General features: G+C 63.8%; 2 protein-coding genes across 5 annotated transcripts in view; one reads left to right on the top strand and one right to left on the bottom strand.

The window, feature by feature from the left end:
- Positions 1 to 294: 294 nt before the first annotated feature.
- PGAP2 (post-GPI attachment to proteins 2) lies at positions 295 to 18,750 on the top strand. 3 transcript variants are annotated; one of them, XM_032101272.1, is made up of 6 exons: positions 295 to 399; positions 3,911 to 4,084; positions 5,239 to 5,491; positions 8,237 to 8,331; positions 16,792 to 16,900; positions 17,384 to 18,750. In XM_032101272.1, the coding sequence occupies exons 2-6, from the start codon at positions 3,920 to 3,922 to the stop codon at positions 17,512 to 17,514; spliced, it is 753 nt and encodes a 250-aa protein (XP_031957163.1). In that variant the 5' UTR covers positions 295 to 399; positions 3,911 to 3,919; the 3' UTR covers positions 17,515 to 18,750. The 3 variants fall into 3 exon arrangements, with proteins under 3 accessions (XP_031957163.1, XP_031957161.1, XP_031957162.1); XM_032101270.1 differs by having other exon boundaries at positions 8,237 to 8,343; XM_032101271.1 differs by lacking the exon at positions 295 to 399 and adding an exon at positions 3,696 to 3,705 and having other exon boundaries at positions 8,237 to 8,343.
- A 2,516-nt stretch (positions 18,751 to 21,266) lies between these two features.
- Positions 21,267 to 26,624, bottom strand: part of RHOG (ras homolog family member G) — a 9,289-nt gene continuing 3,931 nt past the window's right edge. For both annotated transcript variants that reach the window (XM_032101268.1, XM_032101269.1), the window contains exon 2: positions 21,267 to 22,536. In XM_032101268.1, coding sequence (XP_031957159.1) covers positions 21,931 to 22,506 — 576 coding nt within the window. In that variant the 5' untranslated portion in view covers positions 22,507 to 22,536 and the 3' untranslated portion in view covers positions 21,267 to 21,930. The remainder of the gene's footprint in view (positions 22,537 to 26,624) is intronic.

Below are 26,624 nucleotides of genomic sequence, written 5' to 3'. Positions count from 1 at the left end.
GCTTCCGCCTTCCATTGGCCACTCCCCCCCGCGCTCCGCCTTCCCTCAGCGCTGATTGGGCGGAACGGCGCCGCGCTCCGAGCGCCCATTGGCCGGGCGGGCGGGGGCCGGGCAGGGAGCCGCGGAAGGGTCCAGAACGGCCCGTGGCGCGGCACCGCCCCGACATCCGGGGCGTTTGAGGGGGCGGGGCTTCTGCCGCCAGGACCAATCGTGTGTCGCGGCGCGCGGGAGCTGGGCCCCGCCTCTTAAAGGGGCCGCTGCGCGGTTGGGGGGGGCGGGGGAAGAAGAGGAAGAGGTGGAAGAAAGGGAGGAAGAGGAGGAGGCGGAAAAGGAAAAGGCGGAGGAGGCGTGGTGGTATTGCCGGGCCGGGACATGGAGCAGCACGAAGGGGGCTGAGCGGTGAGGGTCGTGTCGGGGGTCCGTCACCGTGGGACACGCGGGTTTTGGGGACGGGTCCCTGGGGCATGTGGGGTGCCCCGAGGGGTCACTCACTGCGAGACCCTGCGGGCCTGGGGAGGGGGGACACCTGCGGGGATCTCGGGGGAATGGGGGGTGGCCGGGGAGGGGTCCCAGGGGTGTATCTAAGGGTCTGTGGGGTACGCGGGGGAGTCTCAGGGGGGGTCTCTAAGGGAGTGTGGGGTACCCGGGGGGGTCTCAGGGAGGTCTCTAAGGGGGTGTGGGGTACCCGGGGGGGTCTCAGGGAGGTCTCTAAGAGGGTGTGGGGTACTCGGGGGGGTCTCAGGAGGGTCTCTAAGGGGGTGTGGGATACCCGGGGGGGTCTCAGGAAGGTCTCTAAGGGGGTGTGGGGTACCCGGGGGGGTCTCAGGGAGGTCTCTAAGAGGGTGTGGGGTACTCGGGGGGGTCTCAGGAGGGTCTCTAAGGGTCTGTGGGATACCCGGGGGGGTCTCAGGGGGGTCTCTAAGGGTCTGTGGGGTACCCGGGGCAGGTCTCGGGGTGGCGCAGCGCTGCTTCTGCAGGATAGGTCGGGGCCATTCAACACGTGATACAAAATATTCGCCTTTTATTTGCCCCCTTTGGGCAAGACCGTCGGGGGGAGGGAGCGCAGAGGCTGCGGGGTCCCTTCTGTGGGATCCCCGGGGTGTCCCCACGGCACAGGGAGCTGTGGCCCCACGGCCGAACCCCCCGAGGGAGGGCCAGGGTTTGGGGGGCTCCACCCAGCCCCTCGGGGTCCCGCGGAGGGGAGCCTGAGCCGGCCGGGGACCCCCCTCCACACCCAGTCCCGGCCCTTTGGAGCTTCCCTTTCTCTTTGCTTTTGTCCTGGAAATAATTCCCTCTCTCCCTCCCCAGCAGCCTGGATGGGGCTGAGCTCTGGTTTCTGTGGCCCCTCGGTGATTGGGGTCGGTCCCTTCCCTGGGGGCTTGGTCCCCCATTGTGGGGGTCTTTTGGTGCTGGCAGGGAGTGGCCGTGCTGCTCTGGGGCACTGCCCAGACGGCTCAGGGATTGACCGCAAATCGGATTTGTCCCGCAGCCGGGGGGTGGCGAGGTGGGATCCATCCCAGCCTGATCCCTTAGGTCATGACGGGGAGCCTGGGCTGGGGGGGCTGAGGGGAGCCCTGGGCTGCGGGGACCCCTGTTCTGGGCACCTGCCAAGTTCCAGAGGTTCCCGACCTGACAAGCCCCGGCTTCGTTGGTGTGTGGGGCTTGTGCTGCCCTGATCCTGCAGCCGGGGCTTTATGGAATCATGGAATGTCTGAGTGGGAATTGACCTCCAGGGATCACCCAGTGCCACCCCTGGCCCTGCACGGACCCCCCAGCAATCCCAGCCTGGGCATCCCTGGCAGCGCTGTCCAAACGCTCCTGGAGCTCTGGCAGCCTCGGGGCCGTGCCCATTCCCTGGGGAGCCTGGGCAGTGCCCAGCAGCCTCTGGGGGAAGAACCTTTCCCTGCTCTCCAGCCTGAGCCTGCCCTGGCCCAGCTCCGGGCGGTGCTGCCGGCCGGGCCGGGAGCGGCGGGGCGAGGGCGGGCTGTGGGAGCTGGGATGTGCCGGGGGAGCCGCGGCTCCCGGCGGCACCGGCAGCAGTGGCCCGGCTGCGTCAGCGCTGCCCCGAGCGCAGGGAATGGTCTGGATGGATCCCGCGGGACAGATTCACGTGCCCCTCCCGCCAGATCCCTCTGGAGCCCTGCGGGGAGCGGCCCTGCGCTGCCCCTGCTCCCTGTTGGCCGTGAGTCTCCAGGTTCCTGCGTCCCCACAAGGGGATTTGCTTTGAATGCCTCTCCATGCTGCCCACCCTGGGGCTGTGGGGTCACAGGGGTGTGAGGGGCTGAGCCGTGTGTCCGTGTGGGGTCACAGGGGTGTGAGAGGCTGAGCCGTGTGTCCGTGTGGGGTGATGGGGTGTGAGAGGCTGAGCCGTGTGTCCGTGTGGGGTCACACAGGGGTGTGAGGGGCTGAGCCGTGTGTCCGTGTGGGGTCACACAGGGGTGTGAGGGGCTGAGCCGCGTGTCCGTGTGGGGTGATGGGGTGTGAGAGGCTGAGCCGTGTGTCCGTGTGGGGTCACACCGGGTGTGAGGGGCTGAGCCATGTGTCCGTGTGGGGTCACACAGGGGGTGTGAGGGGCTGAGCTGTGTGTCCGTGTGGGGTCACACAGGGGTGTGAGGGGCTGAGCCGCGTGTCCGTGTGGGGTGATGGGGTGTGAGGGGCTGAGCCGTGTGTCCGTGTGGGGTGATGGGGTGTGAGGGGCTGAGCTGTGTGTCCGTGTGGGGTCACAGGGGTGTGAGAGGCTGAGCCGTGTGTCCGTGTGGGGTGATGGGGTGTGAGAGGCTGAGCCGTGTGTCCGTGTGGGGTCATACAGGGGTGTGAGGGGCTGAGCTGTGTGTCCGTGTGGGGTGATGGGGTGTGAGGGGCTGAGCCGTGTGTCCGTGTGGGGTCACACAGGGGGTGTGAGGGGCTGAGCCGTGTGTCCGTGTGGGGTGATGGGGTGTGAGAGGCTGAGCCGTGTGTCCGTGTGGGGTCACACAGGGGTGTGAGGGGCTGAGCCGTGTGTCCGTGTGGGGTCATGCAGGGTGTTGTTCTGAATTAGATATGAGGGGTTTAGATAAGTCCCTGCCTTTTGCCCAGGCCTCTGGCAGCAGGCAGTAGCTTTGTTGAGGTGGCCAGCACCCCAAGACCCACTCTTGCTTACAAGTTCTTTAATAATGGCTGATTCAGTCTATTATAGAATGAATTATTTCTTTAATAAACACAAAACTAACAGACGTAAGACTTTAAACAGACTATTACCACTCAGGAAAAAAGACAAAAGAAGCTATTTCTAGCTAAATACACTGTGCATGATAAGGTAACCATTTTTAATACGGCTAGTGACAAAATAGCATAGATTAGGATCCAATGTATCTTACCACCAAGCTGTTGAAGAGGCACACATCGAAATCCTTTCCCTCAATTTCCGGAAAAGTAACTGCAAAGTTGCGTCCAAGCTTTGGGGAGAAATTATCTCACGCATTCCCAGGGAGTTTGTAAGAGACTTCTGCCTCTGTGATAATCTGTAGTACTTTTACAGTGTGAAACGAGGCCTTTTGGTCACCTGTGTTTATCTCTCCCCACATCTCTTAAGCTGGCAGACCTTTTGGTGCCAGGAGATGATACCTGCTGGGCCTTGCCTGCCTGGGTTGTCTCTCCTGTCTGCACCAGCTGCCTGCGGTGGGGAGAGGGGTGATACGGCCTGCCCCAGGTGTGAAGGGCTGAGCAGTGTGTGTGGGGTCACGCAGGGTCTGAGGGGCTGAGCCGTGTGTCCATCCCTGCCCAGGGCTGTGGACAGAATCCCAGAATCACTGAGTTTTGAGAAGCCCCCCAGGGTCATCGAGCCCAGCCTGTGACTGATCCCCACCTTACCAACCAGCCCAGAGCGGGAGGACAGAGCACCCAGGTCAAACGTTTGTTTGTTCATTTCCAGCTTTCCAAGATGTTGCAGGTCCCCCTGCCGCTGGATCGGGACGGGATCCTGTTCCGGCTGCGTTTCACCACGCTGGCCCTCGGGACTGTGTTTTGCCCTCTCTTTGGGTTCCTCTTCTGTGTGATCTGGTCTCTGCTTTTCCACTTCCGTGAGACGACTGCGACCCACTGTGGGGTGAGAGAGTGCTGTGGGAAAAACCCACACTGCTGCAGGGCTGGGGCAGCTGGGGGGGTGACAGAGCTCCCTCCTGGGCACCTTTCTCCTCTTGGGCTCCTATCCACCTTCTGGATTCCTCTCTCCTTTTCTCTGTCCTTCTGGGCTCCTTTCTCCTCTTGGGCTCCTATCCACCTTCTGGATTCCTCTCTCCTTTTCTCTGTCCTTCCGGGCTCCTCTCTTGGGCTTTCCCATCAGAAGCGTTACAGAATCCAGAACAAGCTGCATTATTTTGTTGTCCTTGTGACACCTCAGGACTGGCAGCAGCAGGTTTGGCTTTGTACTGGGACTGAGGGAAGTAGAGACTGGTCAGGCTGGTGTCTGGACTGGGCACGTTGGGGGTTACTGCAGTGAGGAACAAAGGTGGGGAAGCTGAAGGGAAATACATTGTCCTTGGAGGGGTTGGTCCAGAGCTGCTGCCCCTGGGTCTGCTGGAGTTCAGAGGAGTCACAGGTGTCTGGGAAGGGAGGGAGGGAGGCAGGGCCTGGAGTTCCATATGGGGTGAGATTGGGCTCCTCCCCAGGGCTTTCAGGCTGCTGGATGAGCAGCTGGATATGAGCTGGGAATGGAGGCCCGGAGTCATCTCACACCAGCAGGAGAACTTTAGCAGGGTCTGGAGGGCCAGGAGCCAGGGAATGGCTTCCCAGTGCCAGAGGGCAGGGCTGGATGGGATACTGGGCAGGAATTGTTCCCTGGGAGGGTGGGCAGGCCCTGGCACAGGGTGCCCAGAGCAGCTGGGGCTGCCCCTGGATCCCTGGCAGTGCCCAAGGCCAGGCTGGACATTGGGGCTTGGAGCAGCCTGGGACAGTGGGAGGTGTCCCTGGGCTTTAAGGTCCTTCCAACCCAAGTCATCCAGGGATTCTATGGATGATGAAAAGTGTAAAGGCAAGAAACCCAAGCAGGGCCCCCAGCACCCCGGGACTGTCCCAGCAGGGCTGTAGGGTCCATGACCCCGTGGGATGGACCAGGGGCGGCGCTGCCACGATACATTCCCTGGCTTTGGGAATAGGAATAAACTCATTTAGGATTTAAAAAGAGGACAGTTTCAGCATCTGGAAGAGGATGACTGTGAGGCTGTGCCATGTGCCTGTCCCCACGAGCCCGTGTCCCTGCAGGTGCCCAACTACCTGCCGTCCATCAGCGCGGCCATCGGGGGCGAGACCCCGCAGCGCTACGTGTGGCGCCTGTGCATCGGCCTGCACTCGGCCCCGCGCGTCCTCGTGGCCGTGGCCTACTGGAACCACTACCAGAGCTGCCACTGCGCCCACCCCCGCTACCTGCGCCTGTGCCACATCACCCTGCTGCTCAACCTGCTCGAGAACTTCGCCCTCCTCATCCTCACCTACGTGTCCTCCACCGAAAACTATGGTAGGTGTCAACCCCTGCCTGGGGCCCTGCTCTCCTGAGCCCTTCCTTGGACCACTGCTTTGGAATGAGGAAGTTTGGGGAGAAAAAACAGTTTAAAACCCCCAGAGACTATTAAAGTTCATAGTTGTAGAGGAAGGATATGTTCAGAACGTGCAAACAGCCGTGCTCTTCCCACAGTTCTGGGTCGCTGGTACTTGGTTGAAGCCACGGGTTCAGTTTGGGGATGGGGCCAGGACCAGGCCTCGGCACTTGGTTCCACCCGTGTGCAAGGCCCTGCTTCAGGGGGTGAGGGCGGGGGAGTGAGGTGGGTAAGAGCTCATCCTGCTTCCCCTCCATCCCCACAGCTGGGCTGGGCTCGGAGCTGGCTCTGCTCCAGCTGTCTTCGGATACCTTCCCCTGGAATTTCTGGGGAAAATGTCATAGAATCACAGAATCCAGACTGGTTTGGGTTGGAAAGGACCACAAAGCCCATCCAGTGCCATCCCTGCCATGGCAGGGACACCTCCCACTGTCCCAGGCTGCTCCAAGCCCCAATGTCCAGCCTGGCCTTGGACACTGCCAGGGATCCAGGGGCAGCCCCAGCTGCTCTGGGCACCCTGTGCCAGGGCCTGCCCACCCTCCCAGGGAACAATTCCTGCCCAGTATCCCATCCAGCCCTGCCCTCTGGCACTGGGAAGCCATTCCCTGGCTCCTGGCCCTCCAGCCCTTGTCCCCAGTCCCTCTGCAGCTCTCCTGGAGCCCCTTTAGGCCCTGCAAGGGGCTCTGAGCTCTCCCTGGATCCTTCTCCTCTCCAGGTGAGCACCCCCAGCTCTCCCAGCCTGGCTCCAGAGCAGAGAGGCTCCTGCCTTCTAATAGTTCCTGGGAACAGAATCAGAGTTTTTCAGGTTAAATCCATGTGTCCCAAACCTGGTCAGGCTGGGAAATTCTCTTCCCTCTCATGGTCTCAGCTCAGAAGAACTTAAGTGCCAATGCTGATCTCCAGCTGCTGTTTCATCCTAAAATCTGGAGGAGGCACCAGGGATTAGTTGGAGAGCACTGAAATCCAGGAGCCAGCGAGGTGGTGCTGTTGCAGTGGAACAAACCCCGTGCTGGCATGTATCAGCAGGGAAGTAATGTGTTGGCTTTGCCTGCACAGCTGGATGCTGATGATGGATATTGTGTCCAGCTGTGGGCTGGAGAGGGACTTTGAACAAAGAATGGAGGGCCAGGAGCCAGGGAATGGCTTCCCAGTGCCAGAGGGCAGGGCTGGATGGGAGATTGGGCAGGAATTGTTCCCTGGCAGGGTGGGCAGGCCCTGGCACAGGGTGCCCAGAGCAGCTGGGGCTGCCCGTGGATCCCTGGCAGTGTCCAAGGCCAGGCTGGACATTGGGGCTTGGAGCAGCCTGGGACAGTGGGAGGTGTCCCTGTCATGGCAGGGGGTGGGATGAAAAGATTATTAAGGTTCCTCCCAACCCATTCTGGGATTCAGGGTTGTGGTGCTGTGAACAGAGTCCCAGGATCTCCCCCAGCCTTTGGGGTGAGGATGATCCATGGTGGAGCCCAGTAACTGGGATGGCAGGACAGGAACCTCCTGCTGATGGAGGTCTGTGGTCTGGGCCGTGTCCCTGCCCAGCGCACCCTCCATGTCTCCTGCCAGCATTCTCTGTCCCCATGGCGAGGTGTCCCAGTGCCTCCCTCCTGGCAGTGTCCCCTCGTGGCAGGGTCAGCAGCCTGACCTGCCTCAGGGGCTTCTCCAGCTTGTCTGGGCTGGGCCCCTGCCCTTGGAAAGCCAGGTGCTCCTTCGAGCTCTGGGTACTCGCCCAGCCTGGCCTGGCCCTGTGCGGAGCCCTGGGAGGGGGAGCCCGAGGTGTGGCCGGGCAGAGCCACCCGGAAGCCGAGGCTGACCCACTTCCTGGGATCCTCATCCCAGACTAATCCCACGGCTGTGGGGAAAGTTTCAGCCCTGAGCTGCCGTGCGCAGGTTAATCATCCCTGCGGGACACCCCGGCCTGACCTCTCCCACCTGCTGATACCTCACGTGCTTCCCTTCCCCTGGGACGGAGAAGGGAAACAGGGATGGGCATTTCTGATGTTCAGGTGTTTGGGAATTCAGCCTGAGGTTCAGTTTCTGGAGAAGGGGCTGGGAAATCCTTTTCAGAGCAGCACTTACAAAAATCTCTCACCTGAAGGTGCAGGGGTTGTGTGGGGTTTGGGGCCTGGGGAGCAGCTCTGGTTTAGCTCCAGCTGCTTTCCCAGCCTGATACTGTACCTGGACTAGTCCAGGTGTGCATGAGGCAACCTCTGCGCTGGAGATGAGGCTGCTGATGGTGCTAATGGGCAGGCAGGTAATACAGAGACCACAAGATGGACTCCTCTGGATTTTGGACTGGCTAACTCTGCACCCCCCCCTCCCCGTGCCTCAGTTTCCCCATCCCTAGAACAACAGTGGTGATGCTGAGCTGCTCCCAAGGGTCCCTGAGTTCACAGCCGTATGAAGCGATGGTCCCAGAGCACATAAACACCCTCCTGGCACTTTGGGATAAGTCTTCCAGGCACTTGTATCCCCTTCCAGGGGGCCCTGAGGCACCACGAGCAGGTTGTGGAGCCGTGCTGTGCCATGCTGTGGAGCCTTGCTTGTCTTCTGCAAGGACCCCACTGGAGTCCCAGCATCACCGGGATGCACAAAGCCCCCCCTAAATCCTGCCCCATGTTCCCCTGGTGCTCCTGGCTTGGACTGAACAGGAAACCTGTTGTTTGTCAATCCAGCAATCCACGAAAATGCCTTCATTGTGTTCATCACATCGGCCCTGGGCCATATGCTGCTCACCTGCATCCTCTGGAGAATGACTAAGAAACACACAGTAAGTCCTGAGGTACAGACACTTTCCTTTCTTCTCTCTGTGCTGGGAGCTGGGAGGGGGCTCTGGGGCTGTGCCACAGCTGGGACAGGGCTCTGGGGCCATGCTGGGAGTTGGCAGGGGGCTCTGGGCTGGCAGTGAAGGGCTTTGGCTGCCTTTGCTTGTGAAATAGCCCTGAGCACTTGCTAAAGGGGCCAACAGCAGCAGGTGAAATGGCGAAAGTCAACAAAACCCATTATTTACCAAAGCAAAGTTTCCTATTTTCTGGTTCTGCCATAGAATCACAGAATGGTTTTGGTTGGAAGGGACCTCAGAGCCCATCCAGTGCCACCCCTGCCAAGGCAGGGACACCTTCCACTGTCCCAGGCTGCTCCAAGCCCCAATGTCCAGCCTGGCCTTGGGCACTGCCAGGGATCCAGGGGCAGCCCCAGCTGCTCTGGGCACCCTGTGCCAGGGCCTGCCCACCCTCCCAGGGAAGGATTTCTTCCCAGTATCTGATTAAGCTTTCACTGAGAGATCATACTGAAAACCACTATTGGCATCCCTGTGGGTTGGGATTGCTCATCCCTTCTCCGTGCCTGTTCCTAAGCTGAAGTTTGCTTCCCTGTGCTGGGAATTGCTGGTCCTGCAAGCTGGTAGCAGTGGGCAGCAGGAGTTGTTCTCCCTTTCCTCCAGAATGACTCTGGAGCAGGCTGGCTCTGGCTCTTTCTCTGGAGGGGTCAGGGGGTGCAGGGAGTGGCTGGGGGGGCAGCGGGTCCAGTGGAGGATCCACTGCTGCTCCTGGCTCCATTGCCTGGATGCAGCTTCTGTGCTGTGCTGGTTTGTGGTGTGAGTCCTGGACCGTGGGCAGGACATCCAGGTTGGTCCTGGATTATGGGGCAGGTGGGCAGGAAATCCAGGTTTGTCCTGGGCTGCAGGCACTGACAGCCACAGGCAGGACAGGATATCCAGGTTTGTCCTGGACTGCAGGCACTGACAGCCACAGGCAGGACAGGACATCCAGGTTTGTCCTGGACTGCGGGCACTGACAGCCACGGGCAGGACAGGACATCCAGGTTTGTCCTGGGCTGCGGGCACTGACAGCCACGGGCAGGACAGGACATCCAGGTTTGTCCTGGGCTGCGGGCACTGACAGCCACGGGCAGGACAGGACATCCAGGTTTGTCCTGGGCTGCGGGCACTGACAGCCACGGGCAGGACAGGACATCCAGGTTTGTCCTGGACTGCGGGCACTGACAGTCACGGGCAGGACAGGACATCCAGGTTTGTCCTGGGCTGCAGGCACTGACAGCCACGGGCAGGACAGGACATCCAGGTTTGTCCTGGGCTGCGGGCACTGACAGCCACGGGCAGGACAGGACATCCAGGTTTGTCCTGGGCTGCGGGCACTGACAGCCACGGGCAGGACAGGACATCCAGGTTTGTCCTGGGCTGCGGGCACTGACAGCCACGGGCAGGACAGGACATCCAGGTTTGTCCTGGGCTGCAGGCACTGACAGCCACGGGCAGGACAGGACATCCAGGTTTGTCCTGGGCTGCGGGCACTGACAGCCACGGGCAGGACAGGACATCCAGGTTTGTCCTGGACTGCAGGCACTGACAGCCACGGGCAGGACAGGACATCCAGGTTTGTCCTGGACTGCGGGCACTGACAGCCACGGGCAGGACAGGACATCCAGGTTTGTCCTGGGCTGCAGGCACTGACAGCCACGGGCAGGACAGGACATCCAGGTTTGTCCTGGACTGCAGGCACTGACAGCCACGGGCAGGACAGGACATCCAGGTTTGAGGCTGTATGAGAGCTGCTTCTGTGCCCACGTGGCTCCTGCATGCTTGGCTTCACCTGGGGGTCTGGGCTGCCTGGATCTCTCTGTCCTTTCCCCTTGGGATATGTCTCCCCAGCCGATCCCAGTCCAGCCCTCATGGTCCCAGTGTTAAATGGGGAGGGTTCCCGGGGCTGTGTTGCCCCAGGAGGGTGACAGTGTGCAAATCAGAGCCCTTTGGAGGTGTATGCCTGTGTCCCAGGGCTGGGAAGCTCCAAGGGCTGGACAGGCCTCTCCCAAGGCACAGTGTGTGGGGCTGCAGGGCAGGTGCTGTGCTTGGGGTCCGTGTCCCAGCAGGATGAGTGCTGGGGGGCCCAGCTCCAGCAGTCCCAGAGCAGCTCCTGCTCCATCACCGCTGCTGATCCTCCCCTTCCGCCAATTCACTGAGCCTGTCCCCTGCTGCCTTACTCCAGAGACCTGGAGAGGAAGCTTCCAGCAGTTGTTTGGCTGTAAGATTCCTTAGGAAAGGGCCTTCTGGAGATGCTGGGGTTCTCCTTGCTCACTGGAAGTGATATGGGAATAGCGAGAGCTCACAGTCATTCCTTGGCAGCTTTCCCACGGCTTCCTTTATTTATGTCATATTGTTTTGGCTTGTCTTGTTCCTGGGTGAGACCTCCAAAGCCCCGGATCTCGTCCCCTGCCACGTCACCTGCTGGGGCTGGTTCCTCTCCCCTGCAGCGGGCAGGGGTGAGGCATCCCAAATCCTGGGCTCAGCTTTGGGCCCCTCAGAGCAAGAGAGACTTTGAGGGGCTGGAGCGTGTCCAGGGCAGGGAAGGGAGCTGGGAAGGGGCTGGAGCCCCCCCCAGGAGCGGCTGAGGGAGCTGAGAAAGGGGCTCAGGCTGGAGCAAAGGAGGCTCAGGGGGGACCTTGTGGCTCTGCACAAGTCCCTGACAGGAGGGGGCAGCCGGGGGGGTCGGGCTCTGCTCCCAGGGAACAGGGACAGGAGGAGAGGGAACGGCCTCAGGCTGGGCCAGGGCAGGCTCAGGGTGGATATTGGGAAAATTCCTTCCTAGATAGGGCTGTCCAGCCCTGGCACAGCTGCCCAGGGCTAGGGGGGAGTCCCCATTCCTGGGGAGATTTCACAGCCCTGTGGATGTGGCACTTGGGGACATGGGTTAGTGGTCTTGGCACTGCTGGGGAGCAGTTGGACTCTGGTCTCAGAGGGATTTTCCAGCCTCATGGGTTTTGTTCTCCCCGAGGACTGGAGGAATCTGCACATCCCTGGGGGGAAGGGCAGGGGACATGGTGACACCTTGGCTGAACATGCCATTGCCTGGCACAGTGACACCACCCACCTCCTCCTCCCATCCTGGAACAGCCCTGCTGGTGGAGGGGAGCTGCCCTCGGGGGTGTGTGGTCCCCCCAAAGCTGGGGGCTTCCCCAAGGGGAGAGGAGCCCTCCAGGGCCAGCCCTGAGGCCAGCAGAGGTGCAGTGTCCCTGTGCCAGCTCCGGTGTCCCCGCCAGCTTCGTGTGGGGCCGCAGGATGGAGCTGTCGCCTAGAGCATGAGGGTGACGGGTGAGGGAGGAGGAGGAAGGCGCTACGGGGTGACACAGCTCCCAGACCAGCTGTGTCGGGGTGAAGAGGGCACAACGCTTGTCACACCACCAGGCGTCATCTTTGGCCAAGGCACTTCTGGTGACTCTGCAGCTGCCGCGTCTCCGTGTCTGGTGATGTGCGTTGGGCTCCTGCGCCAGTCATTCCCGCGGATCCTCCGAGCCGAGCGGGGTCTCCTGGGGCTTGTCCCACTCTCTGTCTGTATTCCTCAGGCTGCAAGCCCTCTGCTCATGGCTGGTGGCCCCTGGCAGGCTTGGTGCAGCTCCTGTGACACCCGCAGCTTGCTTGGCTGGGCTGGGCAGGACAGCGGGACACGGGAGGTGCTGCTGCCACAGCCTGGCCCCATCCAAGGGCTTGGGCAGTGCCAGTGAGCTGCCCAGCCACGCTCGTGGGGCTGCTTTAGGCCAGGGCACAGCTGATCCCTCCGTGTGCATCACGGCACCTTGGGGACAGGTTCTGGCTCTGTTTGTGTCCCTTGTGGGGGCCTTTGTTCACATTTGCTCCCCCAGCCCTGGAGCCGGTGGTGGCAGGAGGGGACAGGCGAGGAATGGCTCCCATCCCACCGTGTTCCATCCTTCCCTCCTCCTCAGCAGAGGGTCCCCACGGGCGTTCAGGTTCTCCAGGGCCAGACCTGGGACCATCTCCAGGACAAACTCCGCGTGAGGAGCTGGCAAGCTGGATCCGTCTGGAGGAGGGAACAGGGGGGCTGAGCTTTCCCAGCCCCATGGCTGGCACTGCTGTTGGCGCTGCTGGAGGGGGTGAAGCTCCCCAGGTCTGGCGGCGTAGGAGGGACGGGAATTGGTCTTGCAAAAGCTTGTCGTCCGGTGGGGCTCCTGTTGCAACTGCTGTTCTGCGAGGGCAGGAAGGTGCAGAGGAACTGGTTTGCAATGGGGAAGTACAGGCGGTTTCCAGTTACGAGGTGGCAAGTGGTGAGAGAAAGGAAAATAAAGCTCTACAGGGGGGGAGAAAACAGAAAGCAGGAGAGAGAAACAGAGGGGAAGGGGCAAAGCAGAGAGAGAGATTGTGTGGAAAAGGGAAATGGAGCCTGGGATCCTCCAGCTGTGGCTGATCACTGTGCCTTGTGCTTGGTGCTTGGCTGTGGCGTGGCAGTGCCCACCTGGGCTGGCAGTTCTGCTATTCCTGGCTGGCTGCTCACCCTTAAAACTCTCCTTTCCCCCAGCCCTGAGGCTCAGAGCCAGGCAGTGGGGCAGAGCGGTTTCACTTCTTGTTTGCAAACACATTTTTTTCCCCCTAGCTCAGGGCTAGTGGCCCCAGCAGACACCAGTGTGTGCATGTGGTGGCCACCGGGCTGGCTGGCTCAGGCCCATCAGAGGAGGCCACGGAGGTGCTCCCAGGGCTGGAGCTCTGGAGCCAGGCTGGGAGAGCTGGGGGTGTTCACCTGGAGAGGAGAAGCTCCAGGGAGAGCTCAGAGCCCCTTGCAGGGCCTAAAGGGGCTCCAGGAGAGCTGCAGAGGGACTGGGGACAAGGGCTGGAGGGCCAGGAGCCAGGGAATGGCTTCCCAGTGCCAGAGGGCAGGGCTGGATGGGAGATTGGGCAGGAATTGTTCCCTGGGAGGGTGGGCAGGCCCTGGCACAGGGTGCCCAGAGCAGCCGGGGCTGCCCCTGGATCCCTGGCAGTGCCCAAGGCCAGGCTGGACATTGGGGCTTGGAGCAGCCTGGGACAGTGGAATGGAACAAGCTTGCGGTCCAATCCATGCTGTGGCCAGTGGAGCTGGGTCCTGCTCTGCCACCAGCCCCTGGGCTCTATCCCACAACATCCCGCTCCCCCGGCACCCGCAGGGCACACAGGCTGAGCCCAGCCCAGGCTGCAGCCAGTGCAGAGGCACAGGAGCTGCTGGGGCACAGCCCCGCTGGGCGCAGCTGAGCCCCCAGAGCTGGAGCAGGGTGGCTGAGCTGTGTCCCCGCCGCGGCAGAGCCGTGTGAGCAGCAGGGACCACAAGCGCCTTGGTGACCACGCGTGGTTTCACCCCAGCTCCTCGCAGCGCCCCTGGGAGCGCTGGCGGTGCCTCAGACAAGCCCTCTATAAATAGCTGAGCTCTCTGTGGGGCCCTTTGGCTCCGGGCTCTCTGCACAGACCCGGAAACCCTCGAGGGGAGCTGGGACTGGTGTGTGACACAGAGCCTGCAGGTGCCACTTGTCCCCCAGAAAGGGATGGTGGCTCCAGGGCAGAACGAGTGCTTGGGAGGTCCCTGCAGAGTGAGCTGTTGCCTTTTGAGTTAGGAGCACTGACATCCCTGTCCCCATCAGGAACTGGGGTGTGGGCAGAGTCCTTCTCCCTCTCTGGAGGCGGTGGAAGAAGCAGGAGGCTCCTGTGCCTTCTTGCTGGTGGCTCACAGCAGCCACCCCTCAGCCCTCGGAGCTGCATTTGCAGGGCTTGGGGCTCTCCCAAGGGTGGGGGAAGGAGACCCCCAGTGCCTCCCGTGAGCTGGGAGCACCATCCCCGACTGTGCCCTCCGGGCTGGCTGCTGCAGCCACTCTCTCCTCCCCCCATTGTCCGGCCCCTGTTCCTGACTCATCTCGGTGTGCCAGGGAATGTGCCTCAGCTCCCGGCCGCCAGCTGGGCACTAAATATCAGCTGGGCACTAAATATAATCCCCCTGTGGTTTTCTGGGCCAGACACACGTGCAGCCACGGAGGGCTGGGTGGCTGTGTGACACTGGGCGGGCTCGCAGGGGCCGCGGGTGCCCCGCTCTGTCCTGCCAGGAGGAAATTGCACAGCCAGGCTTGGCAGCCCAGCTGCGCCAGCCCGGCAGCCCCAGCCAGGCTACAGGGGAGCCTGGCACCAGCTCAGCTTGGAGCACCCTGTCCTTGGGATTTTCTTACCCCCTTTTTCCTCACAGGCAACCGGAGCGTGGTGGCCTCCTGCCAGGCTGCCTGGAGCTGCCAGCTGCTCTCCAGGGCTCTGACCTGGAGGGCTCCTGGTCCTGTCCAGGCTGAGCAATCCCAATTCTCCCAGTCTTTCCTCACAGCAGAGGCACTCCATCTCTCTAATCTTGGTGCCCTCCTCTGGCCACCGTCTGGCTCCCTGGGCTGTCCCCAGGTGGGGGTTCCCCACAAAGCTGGGGCCAGGGGAAGCAGGGACAGTGCCTGGCACTGGCTGAGCCATGAGCAGGGCAGTGCGTCCAGCCCACACCAGTGAGGGGATGGGCAGCTCCTCTCCATGCAGCAGTCCTGGAGCTCCCACCATGTTGCCCGAAGTCCAGGCTGGCCCTTCCCTCCTCCTGCAGCAGGACAGGGGTAGCACTCCAGCTCCCACATCCCACTGTGGTCCCCATGCGCCCCAGTCCCCCTGCCGTGACTGGGCATCCTGCCCGTGCTCCTGCAGCGACCTGCCCCGAGGTGCCACCTTCCAAGCCAGCGCTGCTCAGCGTCGTGGCATGTCACCGTGTGCCACCTCCTGGACCCCCCTGCGGACCCTGCCCTGTGATCCCCTGGCACTGGGCTGAGCCAGCCGTGCCCTGGCATTAGGGATTAACACCTAATTACCCGTGTGATAATCCTCTGCCCAGACTGGGAGAGGGGGAGCTCAGAGGGCACCCAGAGGTGCAGGGTCACTGTGGTGAGCCCGGGGTGGCCGCTCCTGCAGGGACAACTCGGGGTCCTGCAGCAGCACCGGGGGTTGGCACTGGATGAGCTTTAAGGTCCCCTCCGCCCCGAGCTATTCTCTGCCTCGGTGATCCCGGCAGGTCCCTGGAGCCCCCGGGAGGGCTGTGGGGTGCGGCGGGGCCGTGCCGGGGCTCAGCGCAGCCGTTGGCGCTGCCGTGGGAGCGCGGTGACAGCGCGGTGACAGCGAGGTGTTTGCGAGCCGCTTTTCCGGTGTGAAACTCGGCATCGCGCCCCGGCCCTGCTCCGGGCTCTGCCACAGCCGCTGGCACCGCTGCTCCTCACACCCCAGCTCCTGCTGGCGAGAGGGACCCTGTCAGTGCCAGCGGGAAGGACCTGCCCAGGCCCCGTGGGCTGGAGGTGGCGTCACCCGCGTGTCCCCGCATGGTGAGGCGCCCGTGAACCCGTCCTTCCTCTCTGGGTTTTCCTCCCTGGCCGGGCCCCTGGCACGCGTTCCGGGGGTAATGGAAAGTGTGATGGGGCAATTTAAATTTTCCTTATTATCAGCACTCCCTCGGAATGGAATTTTTGTCTCACGTGAAGTGTCAGACAAGGGGGAAATTCCCCTCCCACCTGTAACAGCCTGGGCTGTCTGTGGCATCCTCAGGCCCCTTGTGTGGGGCTGACACCCCCCCCCCCCCCCCCCTTGCAGCCCCCCTCCTCCAGACATGGTTTGGGCTTCCTCTGCCCCCAGGGCTATAGGATCCTTATCCATGACCCTCAGTGTGATGGGAGAAATAGAGGAAGGGAACTGGAGCCAGTACCTCCCGGGAGTCACTGCACCCACAGCCCCCAGATTTGGGGTGCTGGGTGGTGGGTCGGGGGAGCCCATTGTGGGGGACAGGCCTGGCCCCTGGGTTGTCCCCTTTGTGGAGGCTGAGCTCTGGGGCACAGGAGCAGTGAGCTGAGGGTGTGGGGCCGCTGGCAGCATCCCCATGCTCTGTTCCTGCCCCATAAGAGGTGGTGCTGGGAGGCAGGATGGGGCCCCTCTGTGCCAGAGCATGTTGGGCGAGGTCTCCAGCGCAGCACCCTCCCTGGCTGCCACCCCTTCATGTGGTTTCCTCTTCCCTGGTGCTGTTGTGGGTGGGGGGTGCAGCACCTGGTGAATTCCCCATGTCCCGGGGCCACCTGCAGCCACCCGGGCCATGGGCTCTGCCTCTGGTAGAGCCGTTGGCCCATCCTCAGGGAGTCTCCTGTGCGCCCCAGCACCGGGGGCTCCTGCCCCAGGGCCCCCCCATTTGCTGGGACCCTGTGGCTCCCTCACTCCCTGTATCTCCATGTAGGTGTGAGCCTCGTGTGCCCCTGGGCACAGCCCTGCCAAAGCCACCCCTGGGCCTGGGCTGGGGGGCTCTGCACAAGGAGCCAGGGTGCAGAGACCCCCGGGGCTGTGTGGGGCCAGGGCAGAGCTTCCCTGGGATGGGGATGGCTACTCCAGCATCACTCAGACCTTGGCCTCTTCCAGGAGCGCAAGTCATACAAGTGGAAGCAGCTGCTCTTCTTCTTCACCTTCATCACGTTCGCGTTTGCCGTGTGTGTTTACTTCCACCACAACTGGTACTGCGGCCCCGGAGGTGAGGGGGCTGCCTTGGGGTGTGTGTGGGGAGGGGGCTGGGTGGTCACTGAATCACTGAATCACAGGATCGTTAAGGTTGGAAGAGATGCCCGGGATCAGCAAGTCCAAGCTGTGCCTGATGCCCACCTTGTCACCCAGCCCAGAGCACTGAGTGCCATATCCACTGAGGGCCTTCCTGGGACACCTCCAGGGATGGGCACTCCAAACCTCCCTGGGCAGCCCCTTCCAATGCCTGACCACCCCTTCTGTGAAAAAATTCCTTCTGATGTCCAAAAATTCTCCCTGATGTCCAATGTCCTCCTGATGTGATGCCTTGCCTTCCAAATCCCAGCCCAGGGCAGCTCCTGGTCATGGTGCCTGGCCATGGTTCTTCTCTGGTGGGGGTTAAGGCCCCCAGCCCATGCCCTGCTGCCCCAAGCAGGTGGCCCAGAGACCCCCCAGCCCCCCGGGTCCCCCTCACCTGCTGTGTTTCCTCCCCCAGTGTACACCGTCTTCGCCTTCCTGGAGTACCTGGTTGTCCTCTCCAACATGGCCTTCCACATGACTGCCTTCTGGGACTTCGGCAACAAGGAGCTGGTGGTGAGCTCGCTGCTGGAGGACAAGCACTTCTAGCCAGCCCCACTGCTGGGGGCTCCTCTTCCCTGGGGGAGGCAGAGAGCCCCTGCTCTGTCCTGCTGGGGCCGGGGTGTTTGCTGTGGAGCCGCTGCGAGGATCATCAGAGATCCCAGGAGTGTCTGTCCCTGGCTGCACCTGCAGCTCTCGTCCAGGGGAGCAGCAGGCTCTTCCCAGGGCCCCCCTGCCCTGCTCCCTGCCAGCTCCAGGAGGGCAGGACAGGAGGGACAGGGACCTGCTGCCTGTTTCTTGGGAGGGTGCTCCAGGCAAGGCAGGATGCTGCTCCTGGTATCAGGGCATGGGTCCAGCCCTGCCCTGTCCTTTCTTGACCTGGGGGGGGTCTCATGCTTCCTCCTCCAGGCTGGGCATCCTGGGGCAAGTCTTCAAAAAGGGCTGGTGGCCTTTTGGACTGGCTTCAGGCACTGGTCTCCCATTGGACTGGGGCAAGGTCCTGGCCCGTCCCTGCCTGAGTTCCCAGGATGGGGGGCAGGAGGAGCATGCTGGGCCATACAGGGACTGCCCAGAGCAGTGTGGGAGCACCTGGGGCAGGGCAGGTGCTGGGAGCATCCACATCTCCCTCCTGCCTTTCCCAGAAGCGCCCCCAGCAGCACAGGCTGCTCCCAGGGGTGCTGTGCCTGTTCCAGCCCAGTTTGGGGAGGAAGGGCGAGTGTGCTGGTGCTGGAGGTCTTTGTTCCAATGTTCCCATGGATTCCCCTGTGCTGTGCTGTGGGGTGGAGCTGGGAACTGCTGGGGCCCAGCAGTGCCCCCAGTGTGTAGCTCTGGCTGCCAGGGCATGGGGGACATGGCTGGGTGGCAGCTCGGGTCTGACAGTGTCCCCAAGCTCCTTCTGCAATGCTGCTGGGAGGGGCACCTGGAGCTGTCCTGATTTTGGGGAGCTCTGCATTTGCCAGGGCTCATCCCACCCCACACTTGGCCAGGAAGGACCAGCGTGGGTCCCTCCCTGCCCTTCACCTGAGCACAGCCACCACCGAGAGTCCCCTGGGATGTCCCAGTGCTCATCCCTGTGTTCCCAGGGCTGGGCAGAGCCTCCTCCAGCAGGAGCTGTGGGGCTCTGGCAGAGCTGGGGCTGGGCTGGCTTTGAGTGGGTCCTGCCGCACGTGTCCATCTTCAGTGTCCCCATCCATGGGCTCCATCCGCGTCCCTGCATGCGTGTGACGCGCTGCCCCGCGGCGCCTTGGCTTTGAGGTGGAAATAAAGCTCTGAGTATTTTTGTGAGCTCTTGGCAAACTCCACAGCATTTCCACCTGGCACAGCCCGGCACGGCCCTGGAACAGCCCTGGCACAGCCAGCGGGGCCAGCCCAGCACCCTGGGCAGGGTGGGGGGTGGAATGGGGTGCAGGACATGGACCCCGGGCACCGGGGCTGGAGTGTGGGATGTGGATCCTGGGTGTTGGAGCTGGGGTGCAGGACGTGGACCCTGGGTTCTGGGGTGTGAGGTGGGGATCCCAGGAGGTGGGATCCTGGCACTGGGGCTTGGGGTGTGGGGTGCAGATCCTGGGTATTTGGGCTGGCGTGCAGGATGTTTACCCTGGGCGCTGGGGTGTGGGATGGGCATCCCTGGGGCACAGGATGTGGATTGCTCAGTGTGGAATGTGGATCCTGAGGTGTAGGGCTGGAATGTGGGTTGCAGATCCTGGGTGTTGAAGGTGGGGTGCAGAACATGCACTGGGGTGTGGGGTGTGGATCCCTGGAGCTGGGCCTCAGGATGCAGATCCCTGCAGGATGTGGATCTCTGGGGTGTGGAATGCGAATCCTGGGTGCTGGGGTGCAGGATGTGGATCTCTGGAATGCGGGTTCTGGATCCTGGCTGTTGGGGCTGGAGTGTGGGACATGGCCCCTGGGTGCCGGATGAAGCCTGGGGAGGTTGAGCAAGGCTGGGAAGTAGCCAGGAGCCGGGCTGGAGGCGTGGGACTGAGCCCACCCCGCAGCTGGCGGCCCCGCTCCCCACCCAGCCCCGGGGGCCTTGCCTTCGGATCCTGTGGATCTTACAGATGCTGCGGGGCCGGGGGCCGGCACAGCCCCAGGGACAGAGCCTGGAGCCAGGAGGGCTGGGGCTGGCACTGCCGGGGCTAGGCGGGGGCAGGGGCAGGGGAGCTGCTGGGGGCTCCGTTCCCCCTCTCCCGGGCCATGGTGGGGCCCTGCCCTCGCTGCAGCCGCCCCGGGAGCAGCTGGGAGGGGAAGAGCCATGAGCTCATCCTGCTGTGCTGGGCCAGGGCAGGGCTGTGTCCCGCTCGCGGCAGCACAGGGTCCCCTCCTCATCCCAGCACCCCCTTCTCCACCCAGCCCCACCGGGGCGGCACCTCGCCAGCCGCACAGTGGGACAGGACATGGCCATGGGGATCCATCACAGCGGGAGCAGGACACGGCCATGGGGATCCATCACAGGGGGACCAGGACACGGCCATGGGGATCCACTACAGCAGGACCGGGACGTGGCTGTGGGGATCCACTACAGCGGGACTGGGACATGGCCATGGGGATCCATCACAGCAGGACCAGACCATGGCCATGGGGATCGAGCACAGGGGGAGCAGGACATGGCCATGGGGATCCAGCACAGGGGGAGCAGGACATGGCCATGGGGGTCCATCACAGGGGGAACAGGACATGGCCATGGGGATCCAGCACAGGGGGAGCAGGACATGGCCATGGGGATCCATCACAGGGGGAGCAGGACATGGCCACGGGGATCCATCACAGCAGGAGCAGGACATGGCCACGGGGATCCATCACAGGGGGACCAGGACATGGCCATGGGGATCCATCACAGCGGGAGCAGGACAGGGCTGTGGAGATCCTCCCACGGACAGAGCAGGACAGGGCTGTTGGATGCCCACGGTGGGAGCAGGATTTGGTGCAGCCAGCCCCCGTGACCCCGTGGCTCTGCAGCCCCCTGGAGCCGTGTCTCCTTGCCGCGGGCTCCCAGGGTGGGGTCTGGAGGGGCCACGCTTTGCAGCGGCCCCAGGAGGCTCCACGAGGCGCGGCCCTGGGAGGGGCTGTGGCCGGAGCCCCCCGGCCCCGCCGCCCACGCCTGCCCCCGGCTCTGGCCGGGAAGCGGGAGCAGGGAACAAAGGCGGCTTGTGGCGGGCGCCGGGTCTCTGCCCTTCCTGCAGGAAGGCCCCGGGGCCGGACAAGGGGCCCGTGTCCGGATCCGGCCACCCGCCAGCACGTGCCGGGGGGTGGTGAGGGGGTGGCGAGAGCGGCTGCGAATGCCACCGGGCCCTTGCCAGTCCCTCGCTGCTGCCATCGCCAGTCACAGGACACAGGGACCCCCAGGACACCCCTGAGCATGGGCACACAGGGCTCTGCCCCCCACCTGCCACTCTAGAGGCAGCACTGGGGTTGGGGTGGCCGGGGGCTCCCCAGGTGGGGACCCCACTCGTGTGCCAATTCCTGCAATGTCCCCATCCCCAGTGTTCCCATTTCCACCCAGTGCAATGTCCCCATTCCTGTCCTTTACAATGTCCCAAGCCCCTGGGCGGGAGCTCAGCTGGGTACAGGGATGGTGGGGTCAGGACTGGCCATGGCAGGGACACTCCAAGCTTCCCCTGGCTGCAGTTCCCCCTGGAACAGAGTCCTGGCAGGCACCATGAGCACCCTCGCCTTGGCCCTGGCCCTGGCCGGGTGAGGGGTCCCAGCCCAGCTCGGGCCAGTGACACCCATGTCCCTCCAAGGAGTGTCCCCATGCCCAGGAAAGGTGGATGCGCACAGGAGAGCACAGGACACAGGGGGCCTGGGCAGGTTTTTATTTAAGGACAAGCAGCTCTGGGGGCAGCTGGTTACAGGCAAGTCCCACTGCCCTGGGGAGCTCCAGCACCAGCACCAGGAACTCTACTCTGGCCAAACCGGCTCCGCTCTCGGCAGGGCTGGAGGTCCGTGGTGTGGGGCTCACCCCAAACACCCCCCAGGAGGTCCCGGCACTGCCACCGGGATCCCGGGGCAGGACGGGGCAGTGCCAGCGAGATGCTCCAGGCTGGGTGAGCACCAGGGCTGGCACAGAGGGGACGGAGAGCCCTGTGCCCCAGCTGGTGGAGAGGGTGCAGGTGGCAGGTCCCCACGGACGACTCGGGGTGGGGTGGCAGGTCTCTGTGGGGTGCTCAGGGCTGGAGTGGGGTTTGCCCACCCCAGGCATCCCCTTCTCAGGAAGCGTTGCTGTGCCGGGACCGGAGAGGCATCACCAAAAGCGACCACTGACAGCCGGGGCGGGGGAGCCCCGGTGCCCCCAGGGCGGGCGGCCAGTTAGTGCAAACAAGGTCTGTATTATTAAAGCTGGAGGCTTCGGGCTGGCGGCCCCAGGCCCACCGAGGCTCGGGGAGGCACTGGGGTGGGTGGGTGGGGGGCAGGAGGTGTTTGGGGGCGGCAGGGCCGGGGCAGGATCGTCTCTCGCCAGCCCCGTCACAAGAGCACACAGGGCTTCTTGGGCTTGGCCGGGACGGGGTTGAGCACGGCCCTCACGGCCTCAGTGAACACATCCTTGATGCCCTCCTGGTTGAGCGCCGAGCACTCCAGGTACTTGACGGCACGGATCTGCTTGGAGAGGCTGATGCCCTGCTGGGTGGTGATGGGCGCCTGGTTCTGCTCCTTGAGCCGCTTCATGGTCTCGGGGTTGTTCCTCAGATCCTTCTTGGTGCCAACGAGGAGGATGGGCACACTGGGGCAGTGGTGGCACACCTCAGGGTACCATTTGTGCTTGACGTTCTCGTAGGAGGGTGGGCTGGCAATGGAGAAGCAGATGATGAAGACGTTGGTCTGGGGGTAGGAAAGCGTCCGCAGGCGGTCGTACTCCTCCTGGCCGGCCGTGTCCCACAGGTTTAAGTTAATAGTCCTGCCGTCCACCGTGTTCTGGGCGCTGTAGTTGTCGAACACGGTGGGGATGTACTCCTTGGGGAAGGCGTTGGTGGTGTAGCAGATGAGCAGGCAGGTCTTGCCCACCGCCCCGTCACCCACCACCACACACTTGATGCTCTGCATCCTGGCGGCCCTGGCGTCCCCTTCAGCAGCCTGTGGGAAGGGGAGAGGCTCAGGGGGGACATTCCAGGGCTGGGTCACCGTGGTCCCCCCGCTCCGACACCCCGAGGCCGGTGGCTGCACAGGGGTCACACCCCCTTGGTTCACCAGCCAACCCACCGCCCCATGAGCTTCCCAAGCAGGCACATCCCCCCAGCAGAGACCCCCAAAGGGGATCTGCCTGCCATGACCCAGGGACAATGCGTGGGCCACCACGTCCCGTGTGCACGGGGACCGCATCGTCCCCAGGGTGCTGCATCCATGGCAGCCAGGCTGGGCAGCATCCCATGCTGTGCTGTGCTGTGCTGTGCTGTGCCATGCCGTGCTGTGCCATGCCGTGCTGTGCCATGCCGTGCAGTGCCTCCAGCACGGGAGCTGCGCCTCCAGACGGGACCAGGGCAAGGAGCAGGGCCATATCTGCGCTGTGGCAGCCTGTGGGCCGTCACCATTTGTCCCAACCCTGATCCTGCCCACACCAAGCAGGGCCAGTGCTGGTCCCGGCAGGCAGAGGCCGGGCCGGTGCTGTGGCTGGAGTGTGGCCACTGGGCTGGCCCCGGAGCCAACGTCCGCTCCGGCAGCTGTGTTTATCCCCAGTCCCGGCGCGCGTTTTCCTTCCTCAGGTTCCCTCTGCAATTCCCATTAAGGGCTGCATCCTGCTCCCCTTCCTGCTGCTGGCCGGAGCCCGGTGCTGCCAAGAGCCCTGCCCGGCCGAGGCAGGGGCACCCCGCAGTCCTGGGGCGGGAGGTGCCCACCCTGGGGCCGGCAGCCCCGTTCCCACCGGGACCCGGCCATGGGCAGCTGGTGCCCACCCATGGATCCCACCGGGAGGATGGGAGCACCGCTCCTGTGCCAGTGACAGGCAGGGAGCAGAGGTGCCAGGCAGAGATGCCGCAGTGTCCTGGAGTGTCCTGGGCTGGGGGTCCCCGTTCCCCGGAGCCCCCTGGGTCTGCAGGGCTGGGGAAGGGGGAAGGGACCGAGCCCCCGCCCCGAGCCCCTGCCGGTCCCTGCCCCCTCGGATGGGGAAGTCGCTCTTCCTCTTCCCGCCCTGACACGCGGCTTCCTGCGGCTGAGGCTGTGCCCTGACCCCCGCCCTGCCTGGCTGCGCCATGACCCCCAGACAGGCACAGGGGGCTGCCAGGAACACGGCACTGCTGTGCCTCAGCTTCCCCACTGCAAACCTGCTTCCCCGGGCAGGGGATCCCCGGCTCCTTGGCGTGTGAACGGGGAGCAGCACAGGCGGCCCCCCATCCCCGCCCCCGCAGGAAGCCGCTTGCAGGGTCCCAGGGGGCCACAAACACAGTCCCGGCCTTTGGCCTCCAGTTCGGGAGCAAGAACAGCCCAGAGGTTTTCTCACACCAGTTTGCACCAGTTGCTCAGCCCGGGGCAGCGCAGGCAGTGGGACCCCCAGGGGCTGCAGGGCTCAGAGGCGCACGAGAGAGCCGGGGCAGTGGGAGAAGGGACACAGGGGTGGGAGCAGGAGCAGGAGCAGGGGAGCAGGAGAGTGATGGGGACGGGACCAGAATCAAGAGTGGGATCAAGATCAAGGAGAGCAGGACAGTGGGAGAAGGAACTGGATCAGGAGAAGCTGGAGCAGGACAGTGGGGAAAGGAAGTGGATAAGGGTGATGGGAGCAGGAGCACAGGGAGAAGGAGTAGGACAGTGGGAGGAACAGGCTCACGGTCATGGGACCAGGATGACGACTATGGGAGACCAAGGTCCCTCTGTGGCTGCACAGGGCCACCCTTAGGGACGAGCACGTTCCACAGGGGCCGTAACTGCCACCCATGTCCCCTGTGCCCCTTCTGTCCTGCAGCCACCCTATCTCTTTGCCCAGGGCCCCCAGGGCAGCCCCTGGAGCGGGACACGGCTGCCCCTGTCACCCCAAGGCCCCATTTGGCCCATCTGATTCAGTCAGGACCTGAAGCAGCCCTGAGCAGCAGCCTGCCCCTGTGTCCATCCCACAGTGGGACATGGCACACACTGGTCATGCTGAGCCCAAACCCTGCACCCCAAACTGGCCGTGGGCACCCTGGGATGAGCTGGCACCCAGCAGGAACCATCCCCATCCTCATCCTGGCGCAGAGGAAATCTGAGAGGAAACACTCGTGCCCACGAGAGCATCACCCCTGGGACATGGAGAGGAGGAGGAAAAGGAGGAGAAGGAGGGGACAGAGGCCAGGAGTCACTTCTCCATCACCCAGTACCCCTGGGGGTGTGGAAGCCCAGAGCAGCCCCAGGTTTGTCACCAGCACACAGCAAATGTGGGCACTCATGGTGCCCGTGGAGGGGCCACGGCAGGACCCGAGGGCTCACACAGGAGCGTTTTGGCTCCTGCCAGCCCTGGCACTGCCAGCACCAGGTACGAGATGCCAGTGGCACTATGAGGGGACCTACGGGCACGGCCTACACTCACAGGGCAAATGTCTCGCTGAGGAGGGAGCTTTGTGTAGGGCAGAGCCCCCACAGCAGCTCCAAGTCCGTCTGGGTGCCAGAGAGGGCGATGTGGGTGCCAGAGGGGCTCCAGCTCTGTCACAACCAACACTTGGCAGCCACAGCCACCACATCACAGTCCCAACCAGTCCCCACGGCCCCAGCCAAGCCCCCAGCCCACACTCATCTTCCCAAGGACGATGAGGAGGAACCTGTGCCCCGACTCCTGACCCCCTGGGCCCCTGTGTCCCCCAGCACGGGACAGCAGGGGAGGCAGGAGCCCTGCCAAGGGGACCCCATTCCAGGACAGGGCTGGGGGCTGCCTGGCGGCATCCCCGTGGTGCCGGGCAGGGGCTGGAGATCTCCCGTGTCCCTGCAGCCACGCTGGGGCTCCGAGGGTGCTGCTGCCCTGGGGGCCTGGCTGGGCCAGCCAGGGGACACTGGGGGGTGCCTTGGCTCTGGTGTGCCCCCTCGCCTGCTGCCAGCTCCGCTGCCGGCACAAGGCCAGCTCTGTTCTCCCAGGAAATCCGCGCCCGGCAGCGCCTTTAACCCCTTCTGGGCCCCAGGATGCCGGCGGCGAAGTGGCCTCGTGGGGCTGAGGGCACAGCCCACGGGGGACACAGCCCATGGGGGCACCTGCCCCTTCCCGGCCCCGCGGAGGGGACCCGGGGAAGGAAGGGTGGGAGCACGGGGGGGCTGCACCGTATTCAGCCCAGGGCTCGGCACCCCGGCCCCGGCGGGACCCGGCCCCGCTCCTCACTGCGGTGGCACTCGGGTGGTTTTGGGGTGCTGGGGAGAGGGCGGCATGGGCAAGGGGGGCTGTGGGTGGCACACAGAGGTGCCCCCCTCCCATCGCCACCTCCCGGCACGGGAAAAGCGACTCATCTCTTCAGCAGAAAAGGGAAGCAAAACCCTTTGCCAGCACTCCCGGTCGGGGCAGCCCCCGGGGGTTTTCCGCCGGGGAAGTGCAGCAGCCGCCCCCGTGAGCTCCCTGTCCCACGGCCCCCAAGCCTGACCCGAGCTCCCTAAACCAACCCTACACCCCCAGGCACCCCCTGCCCGCACCACAACCGCCGGCACACCCCACTTCGGGCACCTCACACCCCACCGTACCCCACCCTGTGCACCGCACCCTGCCCCGGGCGCCCGAACCCAGACACCCCTCCCCAGCCGCCGCGTCCATCCCGGCCCGAGGGACGTGCCCAGGCTCCCCCACGGCCGGGGGTCACCAGCCCCAGTCACTGGAGTCACTCCTGCTCCGTGGACAGCGCTGCCCCCCGGCCCTGCCGCCAGCTCAGCAGCACAAAGAGGAAATTACTAAAATTACTAAAATCTCTAAATCCCAAGCAGGGACCCCACAGGGGTCCATGGCTGTGGTGGGGACCCAGGGGCCCCCCAGCTCTGCCCCAGGCTCTGCCGTGGCAGCTAAAATAACTTCCATGCTGAGTCGGAGGATTTTGATTTCCCTCATTTTCCAGCTGTCGTGACTAATTTCCTCTTTTTATTTCCCCCCCAGGCCGGGTCCCACTCTGCCCCTCGCCATGGCCACAGCCACTCCCGGCCCTTGGCCTCTGCTCCAGGCGCTGCCAAAGCTCTGCAGCTCCAGGGCAGGAGCCAGATCCGGGCCCCTCGAGGGGATGTGGTGACCCCCT

This window comes from Corvus moneduloides, chromosome 2 (genome assembly GCF_009650955.1).
Source record: "Corvus moneduloides isolate bCorMon1 chromosome 2, bCorMon1.pri, whole genome shotgun sequence".
Classification (NCBI taxonomy): Eukaryota; Metazoa; Chordata; class Aves; order Passeriformes; family Corvidae; genus Corvus; species Corvus moneduloides.
Note: the sequence above shows the minus strand (reverse complement) of the source record. Positions and strands in the feature narration are given on the sequence as shown.